Source organism: Camelus dromedarius, chromosome 23 (genome assembly GCF_036321535.1).
Source record: "Camelus dromedarius isolate mCamDro1 chromosome 23, mCamDro1.pat, whole genome shotgun sequence".
NCBI lineage: Eukaryota > Metazoa > Chordata > Mammalia > Artiodactyla > Camelidae > Camelus > Camelus dromedarius.
This window is the reverse complement of record NC_087458.1, coordinates 1,369,983-1,395,753: the sequence shown is the minus strand read 5'-3', so window position 1 is coordinate 1,395,753 and position 25,771 is coordinate 1,369,983. Positions and strand designations below refer to the sequence as shown.

Below are 25,771 nucleotides of genomic sequence, written 5' to 3'. Positions count from 1 at the left end.
GATACGTGGATAACTCTGGCTTAGTCTACCATCAGCTGCAACCTGACTCTCGGCTTCACTAGGGAAGCTGGGGGGAATACGGACAAGTCTCCTGGTTATCAGTCTGTGAAGAGGGACATCCTTCTAAAGTGACTGTGAGGGTGAAGTGATATCATGCACTTGCATATCTATGAATATAATTTGTATTCTGAAGTTGTACCTTCAGTACTATATATGTATTTATAAATCCATCATACCATTTATACATGAATATCATTATCTATAATGTCAATGAAATTATGCGACTGATTATTAATGAAGACTAAATCACTCTCCAAATTTAAAGCAGCAAAATTCATTCATCTCACTCCTGACTGCAGTCTGGGCAGGGCTCAGTGGAGATGGCCCGTCTCTGTTCCAGGAGGCACCGGCTGAGACGGCTCATCTGGGGCTGGGGGACCCACTTCAATGGTGCACCCGCGAGGCTGGCGAGGTGGTGGTGCTGGCTCCTCATGGCTGGGCCTCTGCCTGGGAAGCTCGGGCTTCTTCACAGCGCGGTGGCCAGGCTCTAAGGGGCCTGAGCAGATGAGGTGGAAGCTGCCAGTTTCTTAGCCTCTTCATGCAAGCTGGCAGTGTTCACCCAGCTGTCCCAGATCCCAGATTCAAGATCTACACAGACGCCTTCTCTAAATGGGGCTGTTGAAGAACTTTGGGGAAACATTTTACAATTTCCACAGCATTTAATAAAACAGGGCAACAAATTTGAGCCATTATTATCAGGAGGAAAGACAGAAGGTATCAGCAGAATATGGAAGCCAACCAAGCTGAGGCTGTCACCCCGCCCTCAGTGCAGAAGAGCGGGGTCAGGTAGGCGGTGCCCATTAGAGAACGCTGTGGGAGGTGACACCAACCTCTTCCTCCTGCTTTTACACATGGGGTTCTTCCCATGTGTAAGATTTACTTCCCCGGGACAGCTCCCCACCCCAAAAAAAACCATTCTGAAAATGACTGGAGGCCTTGGTACCCGTTGTATTCGGAACACTGGCTGAGTTAGATCCAGATACCCGAGAAGTGAGTTCAGCAGTCCCCACTGGGTTTTCCCGCTGGGAGCAGGGTGTATGAGAATCAGAACTGAAATTCTGAAAGAGTCACCTGCAAGCCAAGTGCTTCCCAGGGGCCTTGGCGGGAGGGAGAGGATATAGTGTGTGGTAGTGCTTCCCAGGAAGAGGAGAGGTGAAGGGACAGAGCCTCAGTTCTGCTCCTTTGGCAACAAGGCGGATGCTTCATCTCACGTCTAATAAGATCATCCAGTCCTGGTTCCTTACAATTCAGTGTGAAGGTTTCTCAGGCTCAGCCAGCAAGAGTGCTGGCATCGATTACTGATGTCTGTTGTGGGTGTGGGTGTGGATGGAGAGCTCCGTTTGCCAGCCCTGGACCTGGTTACTGTTTTTTTTAAGTGTTTCTGCCGTTTTATCTTCTCTCCAATCCATTTCTTCACCAAATGTAAGCTCTTTTGTGGTTTTAGCTGCACTGGCTCCCTTCCTGAGTTTTGTCCTCAGCCTTTTCTAGCTGCAGTCCTCTGTCGTCACGTTTCTGTCTCCTTACGTGAGGTCTGGGGGGAGGTATGTGTGTGTCACTGGATGGGAACGAGGGAGGCCAAGTGATGGCTGAAGGACAATGGGAGGGCAGACCTACAGAACTTACGGGCAGGACCCTCCCCAAGGAGTCCGGAGGGTAGGCTGCCTGCTGCACAACCCCCAACCCGGCGGCTTAGGGGCTGGGTTGGGGAGGATGGGGTGTGAAAAGAGTGAACAGTGCTATTCTCTCTAGTCTGCAGCATTCCCTTGGTATCTGCAGGGGATTGGTTCCCAGGGGTAAAAATTCCCAGCTGGCTGAACACATGGTGGATATGGAACCCGTGTGTACAGAGGGCAACTGAAATGCAGGGAAGCCAGCTGGGCTCTTGGGGCAGAGGCCACGGTCCAAGCACCCACTTTACCTCTGCCTGGGTCTGGAGCCCTGAATAAGCTTGTTAAGCCTTCTGAGAGCAAGTGTTTCCGTTTTTAATGGTCATCCATTCACTGGTGCAGGTGATGCATTCTTACCGAAAGGCTGACCTCTCCCCCACTGGAACGTGCAGCCCTAGCCTCAGGGAGTCTCCAGCCCAGTGGGGCCTGGGTGTGAGAATGGGGCAGGGAGGGGGGCAGAAGTGGAAAGAGATTTGAAGCTAATGGAGATAATTCTCTATCAGGCTCAGCTCTTCCAGAACGGGCTGTGGGACTGGATGGGGGGAATCACTTCCTCTTGGGAGGCCTCAGTCTTCTCATTCGCAAACATGGGGAGCGCACTGTCTGCTGCTTCAGAGTTCAGTGTGTGATGGGGTCTGGCCCACAGGGAACATGGGACACTTGTACTTGTCTGCATTAGAACTAGGGTGACACGCTCGCTGCCTGCATCACAGGAGCACTAAGCACTCCCCCGAGCATCCCAGAGGCTGACTGGAGAGGCAGGAGACAAGTGCTGTAATACACATTTATCCTAATGTTTCAAAAACGATTTAAGTAATACTGAATGAAATCATCAATGCATGGTGTCAAATATTAGAAAAGAACACACAGAAATTAAGACACTTGGAACACACTAGCTAATGCTGCTGCTCAGAGACGCATCCCACAGCAGCTGTCCTGGGGGGCTCATCAAGATTCTGGACCGACCAATTGAAACCTGACACTCGCCGGGGGGATGAGGGAGTAAATTCCTCCTTCAATTCAGGGCCCTGCCCATCCTTCCTACCCCAATGTCATCAAACATTCTCTTCTCTCCAAATTCCTTTACATTTATTTTTAAGTTTAGATATTTAATTAGCCTGGAATTTATTTTTATGTGTGGTATGATTTAGAAATCCATGCTGCTTTATTCACCTTCAAAGCAACAAATCCACAGGGGGCACTATCACTCTGCCCACTCACGGATAAGCACACGCAGTTCAGAGACGAGGTAGATGCTGGACCACACCGCAGGAGGAGGGCAACACTGATGCCCTCAGCTGCACATGTGGGGTTTGTAGCTTATGCTGTTAATCTTAGCTGTGTTTTACAATTGCACAGAAGAAAGACTGAAAGTAAATAAGGGGCAGTGTCAAGGCTGCTTAAGAGGTGGGGTGAGGGGGTGATGCCCTTCATACGTCTCACATTCCAGAACTTCCAAAATGGGTAAGTTTACTTTTATAAATAGAAAAAGACTCTAAGTGACGGTAAGCAGTGAGCTTCCTAAGAAACAGAACGTTAGAACGGGTCAGGCCCTAGAAGCCAACACGCTCGACACTCTCATTCTAAAGATGAGGCCGCTAAAGCCCGAGAGGCCCCATGACTTGCCCACAGCGCATGACCCGTGAGCTGACGGGGCGACCCCAGGGTCCAGCGTGTGCGGCACAGAGCTGAGGGTGGGATTCTGGAGACTGTGCTGCTGCAGATTTGGCAGGAGTCTCCTTGCATCTGTGGGCAAGGCCACACTAACATTTAGGAAAACACAGGATGGGACCCATGAATCGTGAGAGCTCTGCTTAAAAGGGGTTCATATAGTCTAAGTGCTTTGTCAAGTGCTCATTTTCCATTATTTTCTTTTATTATGTGAATTATACAATTATGATGCTGACAAGTACTCAAGAGCCTTGGGAACCAGAAGCTGGGTCTCTGAGCGCTCCTCCCAGCGGCCCGAGGTGGATGCTGGGAAGGCGCGCAGGTGATACGTCTGGGGCACTTACATTTCAAGCCCTCGGTCTTAGTTTCCATCATGATCATCTACTGTTCACAAACAGAAACATGATGAGCGCATTCAGAGGATCTGGGTATCAGTACATCTGGGTTATCTTCACTGTGAGCGACAGAAAACCCAGCGACCTGGCTCAACCCGGGGATCATCCCTGATGTGCAAGGTGCTGGCGCCAGGCTCCCTGAACACCCATGCCTGCACTCTCTCGGCTCCAAGAGACCCATCCACGTTCACATCTTCCCTGAGCTGCTGTGTATCTGCTGTGGTCCTCGAGGCTGGGGCCCAGCGGGGACTGAAGACTGGCACAGGCCCATTTCCTGTCCTGGAGTGTGACTCCAACGTGGCAAACCCACAAGAAAACCGCCAGCAAGAATGGGACAAGAACATGCCAAACACAGGAAGCACTCTGGGAAAAGGGGGAAAACCAACCGGAGTGAGGAGTTCAGATGAGCAGGCTGCACCTCTGGACCAGGCGGTCAGTTGGCCTGCGACGGCCGAGCTGAACACAAGTGACAAAGCTAAACCAGCCGTGGGATGGGGACGGACGGTTCAGGTGGGAAAAGAGCCAGCACAGAGGCCTCAGGGCTGGTCCTGGCCTGTGTTAAGATATCCTACCTTCTTGTTTTGTTCATGACAACGTGGAAAGTCTGCATTTAATAAGCAAATCTAAAGACTGATTCTCTTTCCAAAGGGAGACTGAGTGCCTAGAGAACATTTTCTTCACAGTGTGGGCAAGGCTGGCCTCTTGAGACATAATAATGGGCTTAAAACACACTCAGTAAGACCCTTGGTGAAAAAATAAAAATTTCCAATGCATATACATTTGAATAAATAAAATCTCCACATAAATGCTTATTTTGACTTTTTGTCTAGCATCAATTGCAAAAGCACTTCTGGTTAGAAAGCATTGTTCTGCCAAACTCCAGCTTGCTTTTTAGGAACAGAGAACTGGAGGAAAAGACCCAGAAATCATATGGCAGGGGGCAAGCAGGAGTGCGAATGTCTGGCCCCGCCTGTGATATAGGCTGGGACAATCCATTTTCCAAAGCCAGGGTCCCCTAGGACAGAGCTCCCTGCTGTGCAAGAGGAGCTGGCCGAGAGCAGGGGTGCTCACCCAGAGGGAGTAGCCTGGCTGGAAAGGTAAGGAAGGGACAAAGGTAAGACCACACAGCCGAGGGGCCACGTCAGACCAGCCTCCATGTCCGACACCAGGACTGAGATGTGACAAGCAGTTTGTACCCAGGGGACTGAACCACCGGGCTTCTCTGATCTGAATGTACCTTTCCCCCTCCAGCAGTGCCAGGCTAAGGAGTCAGGAACACAAAGTGTCTCCTGGTTTTGCCCCTCTGTGCTCCTACATCTGGGCCTCCCCGGCCGGATCCTCCATCCACCGTCCCTTAATCCTCTGCGCCTCACAAGTCCAGAATTCAGATTCCTCTAAATCGCTGCCGCCATTTCCTACTTGTTTATTGCCCACTCTGTCCCCTAAACCAAGAAACCAGCAGGGCTGTGACATCCAACAGGCTGCAGGACCAAGGAAAACCAGAACCTGGATGTGGAGCTTTCCGGCTCCAGAAGGTGGGGCGTGCATTATGGGCTGACTTCCCTGCTCCTCTGAGGACTGCAGGGCAGTAACTGGAGCCGATTCCCCAGAAAGGCTTGAACTCAAAGCAGGCCACGCAGCACTCGCTCCACCACATCCTGCTGTGCTGGCTGCGAAGTTCGCTGGGGACCAGAGCGAGACATGGTCATGGGTCAGCGACGCTAGGGCGATGGTCAGGGTGAGGCTCTTCCGCGCGGCCACCCACCAGATCGCTGGTCCTCTGCTGCCTGGCCCGTGCCACCTTCAAGGCATTGGCGCCCAGGTGGAAGCCCTGCAGGCAGAAGAGGGCCCGCTGGGCCGAGGCGGCATCCCGGTAGTGGAGGAAGGCCCTGCGCTGTGGCCCCTGCCAGGTGAGCCGGAGGGGTGCCGCACCCAGCACGCCGAGGGCTGTCTTCAGCTCGCTCACCCGGGCGTCCCGTGGGAGGTTCCCGACATAAACAGTGTTGGAAGGCACATCCTCCACCTGCCCGGAGCCCAGCTCTGGCAGGGGCGGGCCCCGCGGCTTTCTGACGATGCTTGGGGTGGCCAGAAGGTGCCGGGGCTCATCCCGAAGGGTGACATCCTTCCCAGCCTGCTCCTCTCTGCAGCGCAGGCTTCTGAGAATTGGGATTTTCCCCAGCATCTCCCAGCTGATCTGAAAAAGTAAAGCAGTTCAGCTAGTCTCGGGGTGTCCCAAGGGACCAAGACTTCTCATGAGGGAGGAAGACACTCAGGGGCCTCTGGCACAGAGGCTCGTGTAAGACATGAGCACACTCAGGCCATCCACCTCCACCTGCCACTCTGCGTCTGCCCAGTGCACCATGGCAGCTCGCCAGAACAGGCAGCTTTCTCCATCTTCCTGGGGGCCCAGGAAGCAGATAACCGAGGCCTCCCACCTGGAAAAGGAAGAGCTAAGGTCACTGGTATAAAGGTTATGGGGTTACAAATGGCACCTGCCCTGGTGAAACCCCAGGATAATGGGGGGGCTTCTGCCTCCGTGCCTCGCTCCCCTGCCCCCAACCTATGCCTTTGGGTAGGATGAGGTCTTCAATGGGGCCATGGGGATCTCCTCCTCCCTGCCTCTCTGCTTAAGGGCCAAATCCATCAAGGTGTCACTGAAAAAGCACCAACAAGGAGAATCTGAAGCAGAACCGTACACTGAAAACACTTTCTAGCAACGTGTCATCAAGCTACAAAATAACAAACAGCACACACGTTCCATCTCAACGAGCAGGCCTTCCATACAAAGGACATCTTAGGACATCTTTAGTTTCTTGGTCAAATCGATCAACAAAGGTTTCCTGAGCACCTGCAGCAATGGAGGCAACAGAAGAGCCCTGGTACTCGAGACAGAGCCTGAATTCGACACCCATGGCTCCGTCCCGTAGGGCAGGTATTCTGGGGGCTGCCTGTTGGGCCAGCATGAGCTTGGACAGCTGAGCCCGGGCAAAACTGGTCTCACATCTCTTGAGGAATCACATGGCAGAAGAGGGACAGAAAGACATGGTCAGTTCTTTTTGATAATTCATTTTTTAAATACTGCCTTTTTGGGGTTTTTTATTTTTTATTTAATTATTATTATTTTTTAATGCAGGTATTGGGGATTGAACCCAGGACCTCATGCGCTTCCCCCCGATGATTCATTCTTTAGAGATGCTTTCTGTGTTGTGTTGGGAACACAAAGCTGGTAAACGGTCAGTTGCCAAGAGGCAAGCATGGGCCAAACACAGGATGCCCAGACACGGGCCAGAACACTAGTCAGCACACAGGCAGACAGGCAGACTTTTCCACAAAAATAAACAGTTCAATGAGTACTAGTGTTCTCAGTACACGCAGGATCACATATAGCTTAGGGTAATGGTTCTTATCCTTGGCAGGATATCAAGGACCCTGGAGAGAAGTTGGGCTTCCCTCCCTGTCCCTGGTCCACCTCCGTCGGCTCAGATTCTCATGTTCTTTCAGAGTTTTCTAAAGCAGACCTAAATAAACTGGTCATAATTAGATTCTTCAGGATTTCTTAAGTTACTAAATTAAGCATTTAGAAAAGCCGATCAACTGCAATTACAATCAAACAAAAAGTATGACTGTCATTAAATGAAAGACTAAATATTACCCCACTCCAAGCACCAGCAGCAGGAACCACGAAGCTGCACCTCCTGGTAAACACCGTGTGTCCACCGGGGCCACCGTGAGGCAGTCTCGGCCGGGTGACTGCCCCTGAAGTGCTGAAACTCCTGTGGGTTTTTGCCCAGGGGACCCACAGGGCTACCTGAGGCAGAAGTGTGTGTTCTCAGGAAGCCTGACCCACGGGGCAAGGCTCCACACTCAAGAAGCAGGAATCCATGCTGAGATGTGTGTGAAGGGAGTACACATCCTTCTGTGCCCCTCCCTGGCGCTACCTTATCTTAAGCTGGCACACTTATAAACAGCCATCAGCTGCAGAATCGGGAAAGCAACCAGCATGCACCGTGAACCGCCCGGGTCCACAGAGCGGCCACGGAGGCACACACCAGGGGTCTCTGGGGTTGGAAACGCAGAGACGCACGGCTTTCATGTGAGACTGCTGTTTCAGGAGCCCTGCATTCTTTGGGTAAGAATGACAAAGCTCAATGCTGGCTCCCTCTCCGCCCTCCACGAGTCCTAAAGGAGAAATCTCCCTGATCACCAGGCGGGTTCTGCCACTTTCCAGCTGCCTGCCACCTCTGCCATCTCTGCGCTCCATGGGAGGGGACGGCAGGGGTTGAGGGCAGTTCCACGGCTGACAGAAAAGCCTCAGGAGCCAAGTGGATGGGCTGGACCTCCATGCAGGGCCCACGGCAATGCTACTCTATTTTCTCTGCCTGGCAATCAAGAACATTTATTACATTTTGTCAATTTGCCACGTGAAACGAAAGATTTTGCTTGTTAATCAAACATAAAAAAATTATGCTCTCTGTAACTAATCACCCCATTTAAAAAGTTAGTATAAAGCAAAATTGATACTTTTTTTTTTGGTACAGTACAATCACTTTTGCTGAAGCATGTGGATGGCAGTCAATTATAAATATGTGTCCCCTTTAAAGATTAAATTTAAAACCCTAGAAATAGGTGCTAAGTCCAACACAAAGGCATCTGCCCAGAAAAAGACACTCGGTTCTAATCTCACCTCTGTCACACTGGGGTCACATTTTGGTGTAAGCTGCTTTTCTCTCTGGTTCCCACTTCACTTGAGTGGAAGATAAAGGAGCCTGAGAAGGAGGACCTTTAAAATCCTTCTCTCTCAATAATGCTAGGACAGTAAAGACACACAGAAACACCAGAAGCATCTCTAACGTGAACTACAGTTTCCACAAAAACCACTAGTTCTCCTGCACAAGTCTACGCTTACCATGGCTGATGAAAATGCTTTTAGACACTTCCCAATGACCGAGGTGAAGTCCTGCTAGAGGAGGCCTGCTCAGGAGGAGAAAGGAAATGCGGTGTCCTCCACGGATGTCATTCAGGGGTTTTCTAAGGACAGTATCTCTTAATTGCAATGTGGCTTGTTTAACACACCTTTCTGCACATAACTGGTCACAGATGTCGCTCAGTAGACAAGGCCCCACAGGGCCAGCCCCTCCGCAGTGAGAGTGCAGGACGGGCTGGCCCCTGAGCACACCACTGCCCCATCGGACCACACCTGGGGTCAGGAAGACGTGGCTGCTTGGTGGCAGCCATGGACATCACTAAGAACTATTTAGTAAAGAACATTTTTATTTTCTGGTAGACACGATCACCTTACAACCTGTGCTACAAAATGCCAGTTTCCATCTGCATGCCGTGGCTCCCGCCTGGTCCTGATTTGAGTTGGGGGCAGAATGCCAGGCCCACAGGAGTAGTGCGGTCTCCCTCCCACCGGGCAGTTCAGAGCCTGGGGGGACAAACGCCTGCCCCATGGCTCTCGGCTTCACCCCACAGCCCAGAGCGCCAGCCCCTGGAGAAGACCGGCCCGTGTGTGTGGCCCACTTCACACACAGGCAGAAGCTTTACACAACATCCTGGATGAGCCAGTGTCACCTACTCACACAAGTATGACTTCTAAGAACTGTTGCATATTTAACTATTTTGGATCTCGAGTTCTCATTTTTACCTCCGGAGAGCACACTGAGAACAGAGGCCACACCTTAATTCTGCAAAACTGGATTCAAACATAGCTAAAGCTGAAAAGTCTGCTTTGGAAAACAGTCATAAAATTCCAAATGTTTTGTCCACTAAATAGTTTGATTATTAAAGTAATACATACTGGCTGTGGGAAATTTGAGGGAAAAAAGTAGAAAACAAATCTGAAACCCTATCCCACAGAGATAACTACTGTTAATCTTCCAGTGTGTTTCCTTTTGTGTTTTTTCTATGCGTATTTTAACATAATAAGCAAAACACAAAATTATACTTCAAACATATATAAATTTATACTCTGCTTTTTACACTTAAAATTTCTTATACCACAAACATTTCCTCATGCCATTAAACATTCTTTAACAATGCTGTATGCACAGCCTACTGGCATTTAGGTCACTAACTTTCCCCATTCTAAGGCACTGCAAACCTGAGGACACAAATATCTTTATCTGAGTTTATAAATATTTCTCTAGGACAGATCCCTACGAGATGAATTACTAGATCAAATGCAGTCACTCTTTCGAAATGAAAGCATCGGATGAGTGTTTATGTGGGCCGGGGAGCTGAGCTTCAAGGTGCCAGGACTGCTGCTGCCTGCAGGGGTGCTTTCTTTGAATCCCTGTTCCCAAGGCGCCCTGCCACCCTTCAGAAGTCAATGTGGCATGCTCCAACCCTCTGAGAATGGCCCTCCCACGCAGGCCGGTAGGGGTGGACAGGCTATACGGTGTGGAAGCTACAGAACTATTTGCTTCTTTGTGTCTAAGCCCAAGAACGGCCCTGGCAGAATCCCATTTCCTTAATTAAGGAGAAAATGAGTTGACAAGAAAGTTAGTTGTTCAGGTTCTGGCCAATGGCGTCACGCTGCTCTCCTTGGTACCTTACGGCAATGACTGCGGGGAGTAGAGGAGGGTGCTCCCTGGACTGGGGCCCTGGTGGCAGGGAGCACGACCTCCCAGGTGCCCTGGGTTCCATCTGTGAGGCGGCCCCTCACAGATCATCTGACACATGGCTGTCCACAGGGAGGGATGTCTGGATTATGGTCCCAGAGACTAAAAGGCCACTGAGCTGGAAGAGTGCTCAGAGGTTCAGAACCACACTCCCACCTCGATGCCAGGTCTCTCGCTCCATCCTCGAGCCTTCCTCTCCCCGAGGTGGACTCAGGGAACCCCAGGTTCTCAGGCGGATGGGCTGGAGCGGCTGTGTGTCTTGCAACTCATACATGGCCAAGGGCGAGGAGAGCGCGAGAGACAGAGGCCCACGTGCTCAGAGCAGTCACACCTTCCAGAAGGAGGAAGGAAAAGCTATCTCCCTGTGCCTCTCTCCTTCCTGTGCCTCTGCCCTCCTTCTCACTGACAGGCAATAAAGGGCACATGGTGACAATGCACTGTGGAGAGACTGGGCAGGGCCATCCTGGCTCAGTTAAGGAATCTGCCGGAAGCCAGGAGAAGAAAAACCATACAGCCACATCCAGGCAGATCTCTCGCAATTACTAACCACTGTTCGGCACTTGTGACAGCCCAGATGACCAGGTCCTGCCTCCGCCTGAAACATCAGTGTTGAGTGTCCCCATTTTACAGTCAACAAACGGGGGGCTTGGAGAGGGCGTGCCCTGGTTTCAGACACCACCACTCAGTGGGCCACTGCCACTTCTAAGCTCTAAGCTTCTAAACCACATGCCTTCTGGCCTTCAAACCACAAGACATGAGCCGAGAAAGGCCCACGTGGACTTGGAAGGCAGGTTGAGGGGATTCACTGCTCGAAGTACCTAGAGTGGTAACCAGAGTCCATATCAAACCAGCCTGTGGGCTGGGGCAGCACTCACACTTCCTGAGATGTGGAAGCAAAGGCCAGGGAATCAAATGCTGCACAATCCTTGTGTATTAAGAATGAGTTTTTTTTTCTTTTTTTTTAAGGCGCCACATTTTGTACTTATTTCACAACCTTTCATTTGAGAGGGCTACAGTGTTTAGAAAAAAATGAATTCCAGGTACTCCAATGAAATAGACAAGAGGCAAGTTCCTGGATTCTGGATTCTGATACCTACATGACAACGAGTTTACGGGTGGAGTGTCGTGCAAGGATTTACCAGTATGTGCCAGTGGTCAACCTGAAACAGTGCCACAACCCAGCTCTGAACTGCCCCCTCCACCTCCCCCAGTCTTAATGGAATTAGGGGCCTCCTCCCCATTGTCGATGAAAACACACTCTGGCTGCACCCAGAGCAAGGTCATGACAAAAACCGGAGGGGCTGGGGCATCTGTGCCTTTACAGGACCTGTGCAGAGGGATGACCAGCCGGGAGGAGAGAGCACTGGGAACACAGGACCCAAAATGAGAAATGGCTTGCTGGGGCATCTTGCCAAGGCCCCATTAGGAACTAGCACGCTTCAGGAGAGGAGGAAGCCGAGGTGTCCACAGGCGGTACAGCCCAGGACCCCGCAGGCACCAGCATGGCTGGGGTGTCTCAGGAGGCTGGGCTTGAGTTTGGTTTTCTTTCATCTAAGAGGGATTATATTCCTCTAACATAACTGATAACCTGAGTAGTCGCTATTTTTGTTTTTTTCTTGTTAAAATCTGCAGCTCTTCTCCAAGGCCACACGTCTCTCTCTCCCTGGAGAGGCCCCCTGCATCTCCCTACCGCATTGCAGTTGGCGCAGTTGGTGCTGCAGCTGGCCCGACTGTGAAGTGCTGGTCCCAGGGCACCTGCAGCCTCGCTGGGGTGGCCCCTCTGGTGTAACCTCCGCAGACCAAGCACTCACCCCTGAGCACAGCCACTTCTCTCCCTTGACTCGTGTGTCGGCTGCCACACAAAGGGGGGCTGTGTGCCCAAATTCCAAGGTACCCTAAGTTCTAAAAGTCCTGAGGGTTGTTTTAATATTCACAAAGGGTGCCAAGGCCTCCTCCCTGGAACTCAGGGTGCACTTGAAGGGTCCCACCCTGCCCTGTCTGGTCTTGGGTACTCCCCTCTGCTCTCACAGGGCACTCTCTTCCGGCTCATCCTTGGAGGTACATGCACTGATTCCCACGCCCAAAGGAAGGCTGCCTTCCAACTCTGGATGACTCAGGTTTAAGGAATGTGACACAAGGATAAACATGCTAATATGACCAAGTTTCAATCCCAAGGGAGCACAGTGTCTCCTGTTTTCTCAGTGATTCTGGCTCTCTACCAGCAGACAGCATCATAACCTGAAGGCTGATACTTGGGGTCAAACCCCGACTGCAGGTTAGTCTGTAACACGCGCCACAGCCTGTTCTGGAGACAGACGTCACCAAGGCATCAGCTCACGAAGGCTCTGCCTCAGCCTGGGGATGCAGATGGCAGTAAGAAAATCTGGGTTTGCAAAAGGAAAGACTGATGATTTAGGACCATGCATAGCCGGGATGGCAGAAGACAGCTCTTAGAAATGAAAACTAGCTGGCAAGCAGATTCAAGGCATCAGCTTGATCACTTCTGGGTACCAGCTGACAGTACACCTGCCTGCTTATCAGAACAGGCGGGTTTGCAAAGCAGATTCTCAGGCCCACGCATGGAGACTGATTCAGAAGCTGAATTGTTCAAAAGCTCACAGGTGACTCAAACGCACAGCCATGCAATGCAGGCCTGGGGACGGTAGCCACACTAGACAGAGAAGGCAGGGAAAGAGGAGGTATCTGTAAGCCACGGGCTGGTACTAGCCATGCTGCCTGCCACAGTGACCCACCTTGGACCATGTGATTCCTGTTGGCTTAGGGCGCTCACACCCTGTGGTGATAACTCGCGTTGGGGTGAGGATATAGTCCACTGTGAGGTCGTGATCCTCAAGTAGTGTTTCAGGTATGTTGACAACCTGGTCAAACAGAAGCAGGTAAGAGCGCTGATGGGGAACAGCTCCAGCCGTGTTCACTGTACCGCTCAGCGGAAGCTCCATGTCTCCCAAACCCCGGCGGACAAAGCCCAGCTGCCCTGCCAGTGGCGAACTGGGCCTGGACGAGCAATGCCACGGCGAACAGGGCATGGAGCGAAGGCAGAGGCCCGTCTCCCCGCCTGTCATGCTCTCAGGGCGCAGCGGCAGCTCTGCTTGGCCTGTCCCCAGGAAGCACCTGGCAGTCGTGGACGATGGTGACCACTGGCGTCCCCGGGCCGACTGCTCCCATCGACACCATCATGGCGTATTCAAGGTCAGCATAGCCTTCTCCCTTTCCAATTCTCCAGCCTAAGAGGCAATGCAGAGAGTGAGCATCTCTGTGGGGTCTGGGGAATCGTGCGGAGCACCTCTCTCATCGGGTCACAACGGAAGGAGAGACCTGAACCCGGTATCCCTGATCCTTTCACAGACGCTTCCAGGTAACCCTCAGCAGCCCAGCGAAAACAGAGGAGTGAGAGGAACAGCCACACTGACCTGGCGCGTGGTCAACACACACTGAAGTGAACTTGGAATCCTGTCAACACAGAGGCATCTCCTTTACAAAGGAGACTGAGCTGGCACTTATGTGAGCTGTACATTAGCGGAGCTCAACTTAAAAGTAATGAAAAGAGTAGATTTTTAAAAGGCTACAAACAAATTCCTACTAAAGGCAAGTCTTTTTCATCTTGGAGGGAAAATACAATGTCTAGTTCAGCGATATGGAGGCGAAATGGCATAGCCTTGCCGCTAAAAGCACCAAGGAGCGGCCCGGCGCAGCCCTGCAGCCCGGAAGGAAGCAGTTCAAGCAGCATTAGTGCTATCTTGTGAATTCAAAATGTGACAGGAGGAAAGGACTCGTTACCTAAAGTGAAGGACAAGCTAAGCAGGGGAAAAGGACGCAGCAAGACAGTGGGTGTTGGCACGCCTTCCAGCCCCCGGGTAAGGCCCTCTCAGCAGGACACCCAGGCCGGCTCAGGACTTCTGACTCCTACTCGGCACAGGCATCACCGCCAAGCGTGCACGCACCTTGCTCCTGCGTCCCTCTGAGACGCCCACCTGGCCGTGCTGCTTCAGCCACAAAAAGCCTTCAACCATTCATGCAAAGAGGCAAGAGAAAGACAATGCAACAGCATAACAGCAAAGGGTATGAACAGCCCAGAGAGACAGGCAGATGGACGGTGAACACAGGAGAAATGTTTAGCCTCACCCATACTAGATGCAAATCAAGAGGCAATTCAAATACCACGGTTCACTATCAGACAGAAAAATTAAAGTGGGATGATGCTAGTTATTAACAGGGAAGCTGGGAGAGAGGCAAGGCAGACAGTCCGGGGTGCGGGCTGGGTACCCTTTCTGGTGGGTAATTTGGCAACATCCATCAGGATTTAAAACACTTTGTTTTTTCCCTCTTCTAAGAATCACCCCAAAGATAGTCCTTGAGGGCACCCCAGACCATACAATAAGACTACACGTCATTCTAGCGTTATATGCAAGGGAAAGACCACAGCCAACGCTGGAGACAGATGTCTGTCAGTCAGGGCTGCTGAACAGGAGGCCGACCTCCCGCACTGATGGGCAGAGGCCTGGGCGACCCCAGCAGCAGGACAGAGCGCTGCAGCGCGAGCAAAGGAGCTGGATGAACGCACAGGATGAGCACATGGAGCATGCGAGACAGCTGCACCTCACACCGTGCTGACACTTACGTGGGCACCTGGGGAAAGGCAGAGGGAAGGTGGCCTGGTGATGCTTTCTGTGCTATCCACATTTTAAAAACATACATAGTAATTTTGTTGTTTTAATCAGAGAGTTTATCTAATTTAAACAGTGATGTTTACAAACACTTTTCTCTTGTTCATCCATCCTAATGTCCCTTTAAAAGTAGAAACCTTTGCTGATTTCCCACCGCCAAGAGTACAGCCTGAAGCCTGTCCTCCGGCCTCAGGCCTCGGGAAAGCCGGCACCAACCACCAAGGGCCGCGCTACATCACCATGCTGCTCCCTCTCCCTGCCTGGCTCCACTGGCCTCAGAAACACCTGGCAGGCCAGAGCCAGCTCTGAGGTCACCACTGAGCTGGGGCCCTGCTCAGGCTGACGGGTCCCTCCTCCAAGCCCACTGATGTCCCCCCTGGCTGCTGTTTCCAGCCCTGAGCACCCTGTATTGTAGGTAGTTCAGCTCCACATCTGTTCCTCCCACGCACTGACGGCCCAAAGCAGAGCCCGCCCAGTGCTGGCCTGGTGCTGGTGTGCCGGCGTGGAGGAAACGAGTGCTCTTGTGTACCTGTCCCTGAGGTCACAGATAAATTATCTGTGACAGGGAACACACAGAAAGCAAGGACTGAGAACTACAACACCTCACTCCTACAGCACCTCACCTGCTGGCTCAGAGTGGGAGCAGGGAAAGAGTCCACTTAAGGTGACGATATTAAAAGCCAACATTTAAAAACACAGTGTTCAGGGTTTGGAATGAAGGATTCAGAGCCTCTCTCACCAACTATTTACTGGGAACCGCTCTTGAAAGAAGAACTTGGCTTCGGCCAGTTAACGTTCACAGGAGAGCTTTGCGGATGATGACGCGGGAGGTTCTCTTACTTCTTCCCTTGCGGGGAGGGGGAGCTTTCCCAGCAAGGCGGGGCCCCAATCACACTGCACACCCCTACCCGGAGCCTCCTGAGCCCACGGCAGAACCAGCAGCTCGTTTCCACACAGCACCAAGCTGAGCCTGCGGGGAGCAGGACAGAGGGGATGGAGGCCCCAGGAAGCCCCGGCCCTGTCACCTGCCTGCGGGAAGTGCCAGGCCCACAGGCAGGCTCAGGACACCCCGCTGTCCAGGGGCCGCTGCTTCACAGCAAAAACAAGGGCCAGAACCCAACATCCTTCTGTCTACTGGAGGCTCTCCAAAACCAACTCTTCACTGACACGCTGCAAATAAATCCAGCTCCAGTTCCAGTCAACTTAAGAACAGAAGGACATCCTTCAACACCCGAAGAGAGATTATCTCACTTTATTTTTCCTGTTACAAAAAGTGAAAATAATGTAAAGGTGCTGAATGGGGCCAGGAGTGGGAGGGACGGAGTTAGTTCTTCACAGCGAGTAACAGATGCAGTGATTTTGGAGGCCAGGCATGCGTCCAGAAAGCTGAAATTACTCACCTTCAACGTCGGAAAGGTGACAGGGGCACCAGGAATAGCAAGCTACAGGGTAAGTGGGCACATTCCAGAGTTTCTGTTCTTACTCTTACCTTTTTCAGAAACAGCCACGGACCCCACCACCACCAAGTCCACAAGGACCCTGGAATCCAAGCCCACGGGAGCGCTGTAGTTCCTCACACCCTGTGGAGGGACAGACACGCGGCCTGAGAGCTCCCCAGCAGAGTGGCCACCCTGCCTCACAACTCAGAGTCCAAATGAGCCCCACAGGAAGCGCACCGCCCCACAGCACACACTCAGCACCATGGAGGTGGCAGCCCAGGAAAACCAGGGATCAGAACCATTTTAGGACATTGCCCACCATTCTTCCCCAGCAAAGACTTCAGGAGGAACTGACAGCACAAGCCAACAAGACAGTCATTTCATAATGCTCAGCAAATCAGCCTCTCCCAGGAGGCAGAAAGCACAGTGTTCAGAACACAGGCTCGGGGGCCACAGGGAACTGGGTCCACATCCCCCCTTGCCCTGTGGTCTCTGCAGGAGGAAACTCAGCTTGAGTCTCTCCCTCAGTAAGGCAGGGACACCAGCCCTACCTCGCCCCCTGGTGTTGGGGTGAAATGACAGTGGGGGGGGTAAAGCGTGGAGCACATAAGATGTGGTTGTTAACTGTGTGTATTACTTCACCAGGAAATACTCTCTCACTCTTCACGAACAGCAGATCACTCCTGACGTATTAAGTATTCAACCAGAAAGCACTCAAAGTACCTCCCTTGTACTGACTAAGGGAGGCCTGCACAGGGAGGCTGCTGCAGCCATGACTGACAACGGGCGACAGGGAAATCTAGGAAACTAGACCAGAATGCTGTGCGGATGTGATCTGGGGCCCTGTCGATGGATAAAGATGGGCTACTCATAGGATCAGTACTGTGCTTAGTCTGGGGCCTCCCAACAGTCAGACCACCATTATCGACCCATGGCACCCTTGCAGTAGGAAAGCCTGTCTTCCCTGAAGCTCACAGCGGCCATGCAGGCAGGCATCTCATGTCCACAGCCTGCGTCCTCAAGCCTGTTTCAGTGGGCTTGGTGCCTGGTAGCCTCGGGAAGCGACACCCGCATGGTGTTTCCTGTGTTGTAACCTGTCTGACCTCCTCTTCTTCCAGTGGGTCAGCCTCACCTGCTGAGTCTGACCAAAGCACGAGCATCCAGGAGTCTTCCTGACTTCCCAAAGTCCTGCTCTAGTCCACAGAGTCCCCAGATGGGTAAGGGACTTAAACAACCTAAATAATAACCACACTAAATTTGCATCTGCATGTAGATGTGGCCTTAGGAGCCTCTCCACTTTTTCCGCTACCATAAAGAAAATGAAAATCTTTTTGAAGTTCATGACTTGATCTCTGATTTCCATCCAGTATCTCATGATGTGAAAGAGCCCAAACACCGCTGTTCAGTCCGTATGGGATTCAGTCCCGACAGCCCGCCTGGCTTTACCCTGGCAGGGCCGTGCTGTCGGGAGAGCCTGTGAGAGACCAGCCGGTGCCGGCGCTTCACGGGACTCCCTTCAGAAGGGGGAGCAGGGTGCTGTTCAGGGTGACACAGACCACTATACCGGCACCACGGCCATGTCCAACCTGGACCTCAACCCCAGGAAAGAGCTGCTCTCACTGTCCAGAACCTACGACTCGTAACCCATCACAATCCCTGTCGCTCTCCGAGGTGTGGGCTCAGACCTGTGGCCACGTCTGCCCACCTCAGGGGACACATGGTGTGCACTTTGAACACTGACCAGAAAGAACCATGGGTGTCTCTTGAGCTTATCTTCCCTTTGCTCTTTTCTCTACACGTTTTATTATCTTACTTTATTTTATGTGTTTTTGTACGCCAGGTCAAAGTCTGTTTTTGGAATAAGCCAGGTTATCAATAAACAATAAAGCTTTCACTCTGTATACACTAGACAAAAGTAGAAAATCCCTTTTAAAAAGGAGTATCTTGATGCCCTATTTTTTATTCCTATTTGAATAGAAATAAAATTATCTGGGGTCAACTCTAGAACTTTAAAAATGTCACCAAATTCTATTTCTTTGCCTTCAAAAAACTAGACAAATGCCATTATAAGGCACCCCAGCATAAGAGTCGCACAGCTTGGCTTTATGACACTGTGAGGCAATTGGGAAAATCATGATGCTGAATCACCAAAGCCATCATCACTTAAGCACTTGGTGAGGCAATTTCCCATTGAACATATTTCGGAAATTCCACTTCGTGTCCCCAGTTGTATGGGACACTGAACGGCACCACAGAATAACGCTGGAGGGCGCCAGAGCACCAGAAAACTGGCTACTCCTTTTCTCAACGGGAATTTACAATTTGCCAACTTGGTGCAAAAGAAAACCGAGTTGCAGTTTTTCTCCTCGGCTCCTTTAATGACAGCATTGCTGATTACTTTAACGCTGCTCCTCATTTGGGTTTGTTAAGCACAGTTTCAACCCTGTGGTGAATTTGCACTGTTCTGACTCACCGGAAGCCGCGGCTGAGGACAGTTCTTCCCAGTGGCGGGCACTGCTTCTCAAACTTACCTCAGAGGTGGCACACCTTCTCAAGACATCTTTCGTTGCCCCGGGGGGTGGTATAATCTTATTAAACAACCCCGTTCTCAGTCGCGGTGTTGGAACCAGCAACGTTTTTTTGCTCTTTTAAAAGAAAGTCAATAAATGACAAAGTTTAACATGGGAACCTTCTTGCGTAAGTTTTTAACACTTCAGAAACAGAAGCAGGTCACAAGTCATAAAGCTTTCTGACTCGACTCTACTTGCCATTCAGAATTGTCACAGGTTAAAGTGGCAGTGCAAACCCAAATGAAGGTCTGTTCTCATTAAAACTCCAACCATAGCTTGCCTATGCCTTCTGTTGCCAGCATTACACACTATACAATTACAACGATGTTTTCATTTGAAGCAGGCCTTGCACAGCCACGTTAAAACATCATCCCATCAAGCATTTATATCTAGTTTGCTGCTCGGTAAATCGCAGTCTGAGAGATCAGGACTTGTTACAATCAATATATAAAAACTGACCCATGTCGATAGCCCTTTTCTTCTATGTAGTTCTCAAATGTCTATTGTGAGGCCCAGAGCAGGGGTTCTCAAAGTGGGGGCCCCTGGCTACCTGTGGAAATGATCAGAAGCTCTGGGGCGGGGCCCAGCAACCTGCTTGGACAAGCCCACTGTGTGTTCTGATGCACAGGAGGAGTTCGAGACCCATGGCCCAAGGCCACCACTGTAGATTATGCAGGGTGGGCCATAAGGCAATCATAAAACTTGTAAACTCTTTCATGTAAAAACAGCATTTTTACTTTTTGTGCAGGAGATGACAACCTAAGACCAATAAAACACTGTAAAATCAGAGTTTGGCTTAAATAAAGGTTTTCAACCCCAAGAAGATTATTTCAACACAGATAACGAGTACGTGCTATTTTCCTTCTGTGTGTGACAGAGGTGGGTCACTCTGTCTGCAGGCTCCAGATCCTAGGGGCACTGCACACTACTCTGCTCAGCCCAGTTCTGTGGACCTCAGCCCTGGCTGTACACTAGGATCCCCCGGGGAGCTCTGAGACTCACCAAGAGCCGATCAGCTTGAGCCTGACTCAGAACCGGTACCTGGCCACAGAAGTCTTCAAAGTTCCCTGAGAGGTGCTACCTTACAGCCAGGGTGCTCAGGCCAGGGGATCTCAAAACACCACCAGGGCATTTACTGTGAATAGGCTATAGAACCAAATGAGGGTCTGGGGTTGAGCCTGGGAAGCCGTGCCTCCTGGTGTGGTCTGCGGCCTGTGCGCCACCACCCCTGCCTGCAGGGCATGCACTTCCCCACCCAGAGTGAGGGGCGCCCCACAGATTGAGGCTTCTCAGGAGCTGTGGGGGACCTGAGTCATCACCTGAGGTCGAGTGGTGGACGGCAGAATCCCACAGACCCTGCACTGACACACAGAGCACCACGCTAACACTGTCAACAGTGCTTTGTTTCAGCAAAAAACATTAGCTGTTACATTAAATGAGTGCTGTTATCCAAATGTTATTGCTTTTCTAATTTTGCTTATATTTAATTTACATGTTTATTTTGGCTTTACAGTTGCGTAAGAGCTATGAGCATTAAAATTTATGCCAAGTTTTATGCTTATACTTACAAGATTAAGTTATAATAAGTTAAAGCAAGCCTGGGGGAATTTTTTTTTTTCTCAAAAAGGGGCCTATTATATCTAAGCTAAGAAACACTGTTCTAATTCATATATTTTGGGAACTCATTTATCAGATTTCTCACTCACAGGTTCCTAAGTTTTAAAGAATTTTAGTGTTACAAATGTAGCAGAGGAAATACACATATTGTAATCATTCTCTTCTGATAGATACATCAGAACTGGGATGACTCAAAGTCACTGTTTCAAAGCGCTTTCTCTTTGAATTCAGAAATGTTCAGGACCTCTGACTGACGATGAAAAATTTCCAGACAGTCCTGGAAAAAACGACTCCTAGGGCACGTTCTGCACTGAAGGGAGTCATAAGCACCATCCTCTAAATGTGGGACTGTGAACACTTGCCAACACCTGGGGAAGGTGGGCTGGTCAGTGGCCAGGGCTCCAGCTCGGGGAAATGGGATTACCTGCAGCGCCAGCAGCCGGACGCCTTCCAGCGGTTTATCAGGGTCCACTTTAACTTCCTGCGTTCTGGCAAAAGCCTCGAGGTCTTTGATGTTTTGGCAAGCCACATAAGAGCCCTGGTTAAGCAGACAGACAGAGGTGCACTTACGTCCAGGACGAAGAAGCGGGCATTTTTCTGGGGAGCGTCAGGATTGACTTTAATGGTTCTGGCCATTTTGAACGCCTGCAAGCGTGGGAAATGCTCAGCAGCCTGAGAAGCACCCTGTTTTTAAATGCAAGTGCATGTTACTGAGAGGACACGACACTGGGCCGCCCACAGCCCGATGCTCCAGCATCTCACCCAAACAGGCATGTGGGCCAATTCTGAGACAAGATCCAGGGTCACCTGAGAAACATCTAAGGAAGCAGCCAGGGTGAAAAGGGCTGAGAAGCAGCCTCACTGGGCTTCTTAGGGAGCCAACTGTGTGAAAAGCACCACAACAATCTCTAGCTTTTGGCCAAAGAAACCCTTTCCTCTGTCAGCAAACAGCAGCCTTAGCACCACCTCATGGCAAGATGCAACCCACCCACCAACCCTGCACAGAAAAGGAAGAGGCACTTGAGGGTGCAGGTTAACGCAACGAGGGGCATCTCAAAACACAAAAGTCCTGGCATCTGGTTCGGATTTCACACCACTCACTGTTCACCGAGTTCAAATCCACCGTGAAGCAGGATGGTAACTGAGTTACTATTGTTACTCATCTAGGAATAGCGTGCTTCCCCTGTGAATGTTCCAGGAATGCCTCAGTACCTTGAAGTTGGGAATCCTGTGATGAACAGGCCGAGGAAAATCAGCTAAATTTTGCGACTCCATGTAGTCCCAAATCTGCTCACGAATGTCTTGTTTGGAAACACCTATGGCAATAAAGGGTGTGACTGATGAACACAGAGACAAGAGCCATGCAGCGCAGCAGTCCCAGGTCACAGGACACCTGCTCCCACTGCACCCTGAGCTCTGCCACGCCAGACCAGAATCTGGGGCTTCTGATCCCTATATCAAAAAACCCAGGTTAGTGATAGGTTTTACCCTCACAACAAATTGCAAAAAGTCCAAACACTGTAAATTCAACATAACCCAAATGTTTAGGCTAGTCTCATGAACTTGGAGCATTAGAACAAATGCAACCCAAACCATGGACCCAAGCATTCCCAAGTCCTCACTTGGAGATGAGAGTTCTGCTCAGTCAAGGCTGTGATTTCACCCTTGGTCTACTTAGTCTGGAGACAGCCACAATTACTTCACTCTTGCCGTAAGTCCTGTATACTTGCCTTAAGCATAAGTGATTTCTAAGTCAGCTACTATTTTGAATTACCAACTACAACCCCCTTTATTGCAGGAATCTTTTACTCTAGATCCAATTTTGGAAATGAAGTTTTAGGCAACAGGCAGTCTTTAATTATTTGACTGGGTAAGTCCCAATAGAATTTACATTAACCATGTTCTCCTCTTAGAATGGAGAAAAACAAAAAGCAGTTTCCAGCTAAGCAGAAAAAGATAAAATCAGCACATTCATCTAAACACACTAAAGTATTCACTGAATTTTTGTTTTTCTCGGTCCAGAAGGATATCTCTGCATTCATACAGAACTTTGTTTCAGATCACTTTGATGTGACGGGGCACCTCTTACCACCCCGGCAGGAAAGAGGGACAGGTTCAAACTCTCGGGTCCTCAGTCTTCCCTACATGAGTGGAGGCTGCTTCAAGGTGACAAGAGGGAACAGTCCCATGGCCAGAGAGCTGGGAGCCTGGGTGGTGGGGTGGGGCTGGCAGCCAGCTTCTCACCATAAACATTTATGAACTGTGTGGCTTTGAATCATATGAATAAATTACGTTTTAAAAACTTAATTTTTTGTACATAGGGCTTTAAAACATACAAAGGCATCCATAATGAAAAGCCTCTCCCCATCATCTGCCAAGTACCAGGTCCCTTTCCCCAAGGCACTCAGTGCACCTGTTCTTCTGCATTCTTCCCCAGGCGCCTCAGGCTTCTCATAGGAGACACTTCCATTCTCGCCCTCACTCTCTTTCCCTGAGGTGCTGCACAATGCGTGCAGCTGCACACACTGCTCTGAACTCTGCTGCTGCTTGCTGTCTTGCAGATTAGTCCACATGGTACACAAAGAACACCCCCATTCTTCTCTGCAGTTAGACAGTATTCCGCAATGGGGGCAGGTCACATTTTACTCAAGTGGTCCCCTACTGATGCGCAACAGATGGTTTCCAACCTTGTTACTGCTGGGTGTCTTCACAACCTTCACCCATTTTATGTCAATTTGTTAAACCTCTACAAATAGTTCTAAGGTTTTAAGGGCCAGAGCCAAAGCTTTCTACTGCTTATGCCCTCAGGCTAGACACAGATCCCCTTGGAACAGCAGCACCCATACCAGACCCTTCACAGCCAGACGCCAGAGCCTTCTGGAGCCCACTGCAAACACTGCGGGTGCCTCTTGATCCCAGCTGTGCTTCTGAACCACCACAGAAACCAAGAATGCAGATTTGACTGTACTTAGGCAACATGCATCTCCAAAGATGCAGGCCAAGATTATACTGCTGTTGGCCTGGGTAGGGCTACATGGGTACTTTCCAGTGCTTGGCTTGTTCTTTCCTGCTGGGAGCACTGTCCCTCAGGAAAACCCTTACTCCTCAAGACCCAGCTTTGGCAAGACCTCCAGAAGTCTCCCTTACATCCTGCTCCACTGCCCTGGACCCCTGGCATAGGGTGTGGATGAGCTGCAAAGCCCTGCTGGCCTCTTTGGCCTCATCTCCTGTCACCCTTCACCTCTAATTCAAAAAGTGTCCCAACTGTGTTGTTCCCTGGCCCCACACACCTGCCCCTCCTCTCTCTTTCAGGCCTTTGTACCCCTCTCCTTCCTTTCCCCTCCCCGCTTCAGGTCTAGCTGAGATGCCACCTCCCCCAGAAAGCAATCTCTGAGTGCTCGATCACAGACCCATGTTCCTTCTTTAAGAACCTCCCTCCTTTAGGAACCCAGAGGACCCTCACTGTTTTTTCAAACAGAAACCATTACATCAATACAACTATTAAAAGGCTATTCTATTTATCACTTTCACTAATGACCCAGAGGTCCTACAATATCCCCAACACTGTGCAGGATATGGTGTGAGACACAAGAAATGTAGGAATCGTGGCCCTTGCTCCAGAGTCAATGAATCACAAGCATCTGAGTGACTCCCATTTAGAAAGCGGTGGGATAACTGCAAGAGGAGGGAGAGAATGAAAGGGCAGATCCTTGCCCTTGGAAAGTTACCAAAACACGGGAAACGATTAGGATAATAAAAGGCGACATATATTAATGTGAGAAGTGCCTGAACCCTGTTCTGTTTTAAGTGCCTGTCAGGTCAGCATGAGTCTTGCTCTTCCTTCTACCTCTAGCCCTGGGCCGACCTGGCACTCAGCAGGCGTCTCCAAAGGTCTTTGTTACTATCCCACTGTACTACCAGCACCTATTTACTGTACTGTTTACATGCTGCCCACATTGTAAGGGAGGAGTGGATTTATTCAGGGCTGTCCACTCTTGGGGCACCAAGAGCCTTACTAATTTCTTTGCCAGGCAATCCTGCAATGAATCACCAAAGCTCAAGGGCCCTGGAGCCAACTTCCTCAGGGCCTGGGACAGCCGAGGTCTCAGGAAGCATTCCTTAAGAGGTCAGTGATGAAGCCCTCCAGCGTTTAGGTTAAACTGGCTTCCAGTCCTGCCCCTGCCGGCAGCTGTGAGCCTGTTTTCCCTTCTATAAAATGGGGATGACATGGGAGGCAGACCTTACGAGGGCGCACACCACCAAGTGCCCAGAAGGTAGCCTACTTCGTTTTCTCCCATTTACTCCACCCACCGGGTCGGGTTCCGGATCTGAGTCAGCCGAAGGTTCGACCCCGAAACCCCGCTCAGAGCCCTCCGCGTCCCCGCCCACCCCTCCAAGTCCCCAGTCTGTCTCTGGCGGTCCCTCTGCCCAATCCTCGGAAGTCCCTCCGCGCCCCCCGCCCGTCTCTCCGGTGGCCCCTCAGTGGCCCCCGCCCGTCTCTCCGGTGGCCCCTCCGCGCCCCCGCCCGTCTCTCCGGTGGCCCCTCCGCGCCCCGCGCCCGTCTCTCCGGTGGCCCCTCCGCGCCCCCCGCCCGTCTCTCCGGTGGCCCCTCCGCGCCCCCAGCCCGTCTCTCCGGTGGCCCCTCCGCGCCCCGCGCCCGCCTCTCCGGTGGCCCCTCAGCGTCCCCAGCCCATCCCCTCAGCGGTCCCTCACCCTCCCTCGGCTCCATGGCGACGCCGTCAGCGCGCGACTCCCCCTCTGGCGGAGTCCCGTACGAAGTGACGTCACCCGTGCGCGCTTTCCGCGCGCCTGCGCACTGGCCTGGAAGCGGGGGGCGGGGGCGCCGCCTAGGAGGCCTGGCGGGAAGGACCCACAGCGCATGAGCATGCGACTCCGCAGGCAGGGCTGCTGTAGGTCTGGTGGGGGAACAAGTGTGACTCCCGGGCCTGAATGTTTGTTCTTGGAGCGGGCCAGCATTGAGCACTTGCTCTGACGGGCGTTCGCCGGGCGCTGGGGGGCTACCAAGTGAACAAGCCCCTGGCTT

General features: G+C 51.3%; 1 protein-coding gene across 2 annotated transcripts; it reads right to left on the bottom strand.

Moving 5' to 3' along the window:
* Window positions 1-5,200: 5,200 nt before the first annotated feature.
* On the bottom strand, window positions 5,201-25,493 carry MTHFSD (methenyltetrahydrofolate synthetase domain containing). Of its 2 annotated transcripts, none has more exons than XM_031436622.2 (8): window positions 25,441-25,493; window positions 21,940-22,043; window positions 21,298-21,411; window positions 19,072-19,185; window positions 16,591-16,681; window positions 13,549-13,661; window positions 13,170-13,295; window positions 5,201-5,987 (listed from the first exon to the last, which is right to left on the bottom strand). In XM_031436622.2, the coding sequence occupies exons 1-8, from the start codon at window positions 25,454-25,456 to the stop codon at window positions 5,499-5,501; spliced, it is 1,167 nt and encodes a 388-aa protein (XP_031292482.1). In that variant the 5' UTR covers window positions 25,457-25,493; the 3' UTR covers window positions 5,201-5,498. The 2 variants fall into 2 exon arrangements, with proteins under 2 accessions (XP_031292482.1, XP_031292481.1); XM_031436621.2 differs by lacking the exon at window positions 21,298-21,411 and adding an exon at window positions 21,152-21,265.
* Between the last annotated feature and the right edge of the window lie 278 nt (window positions 25,494-25,771).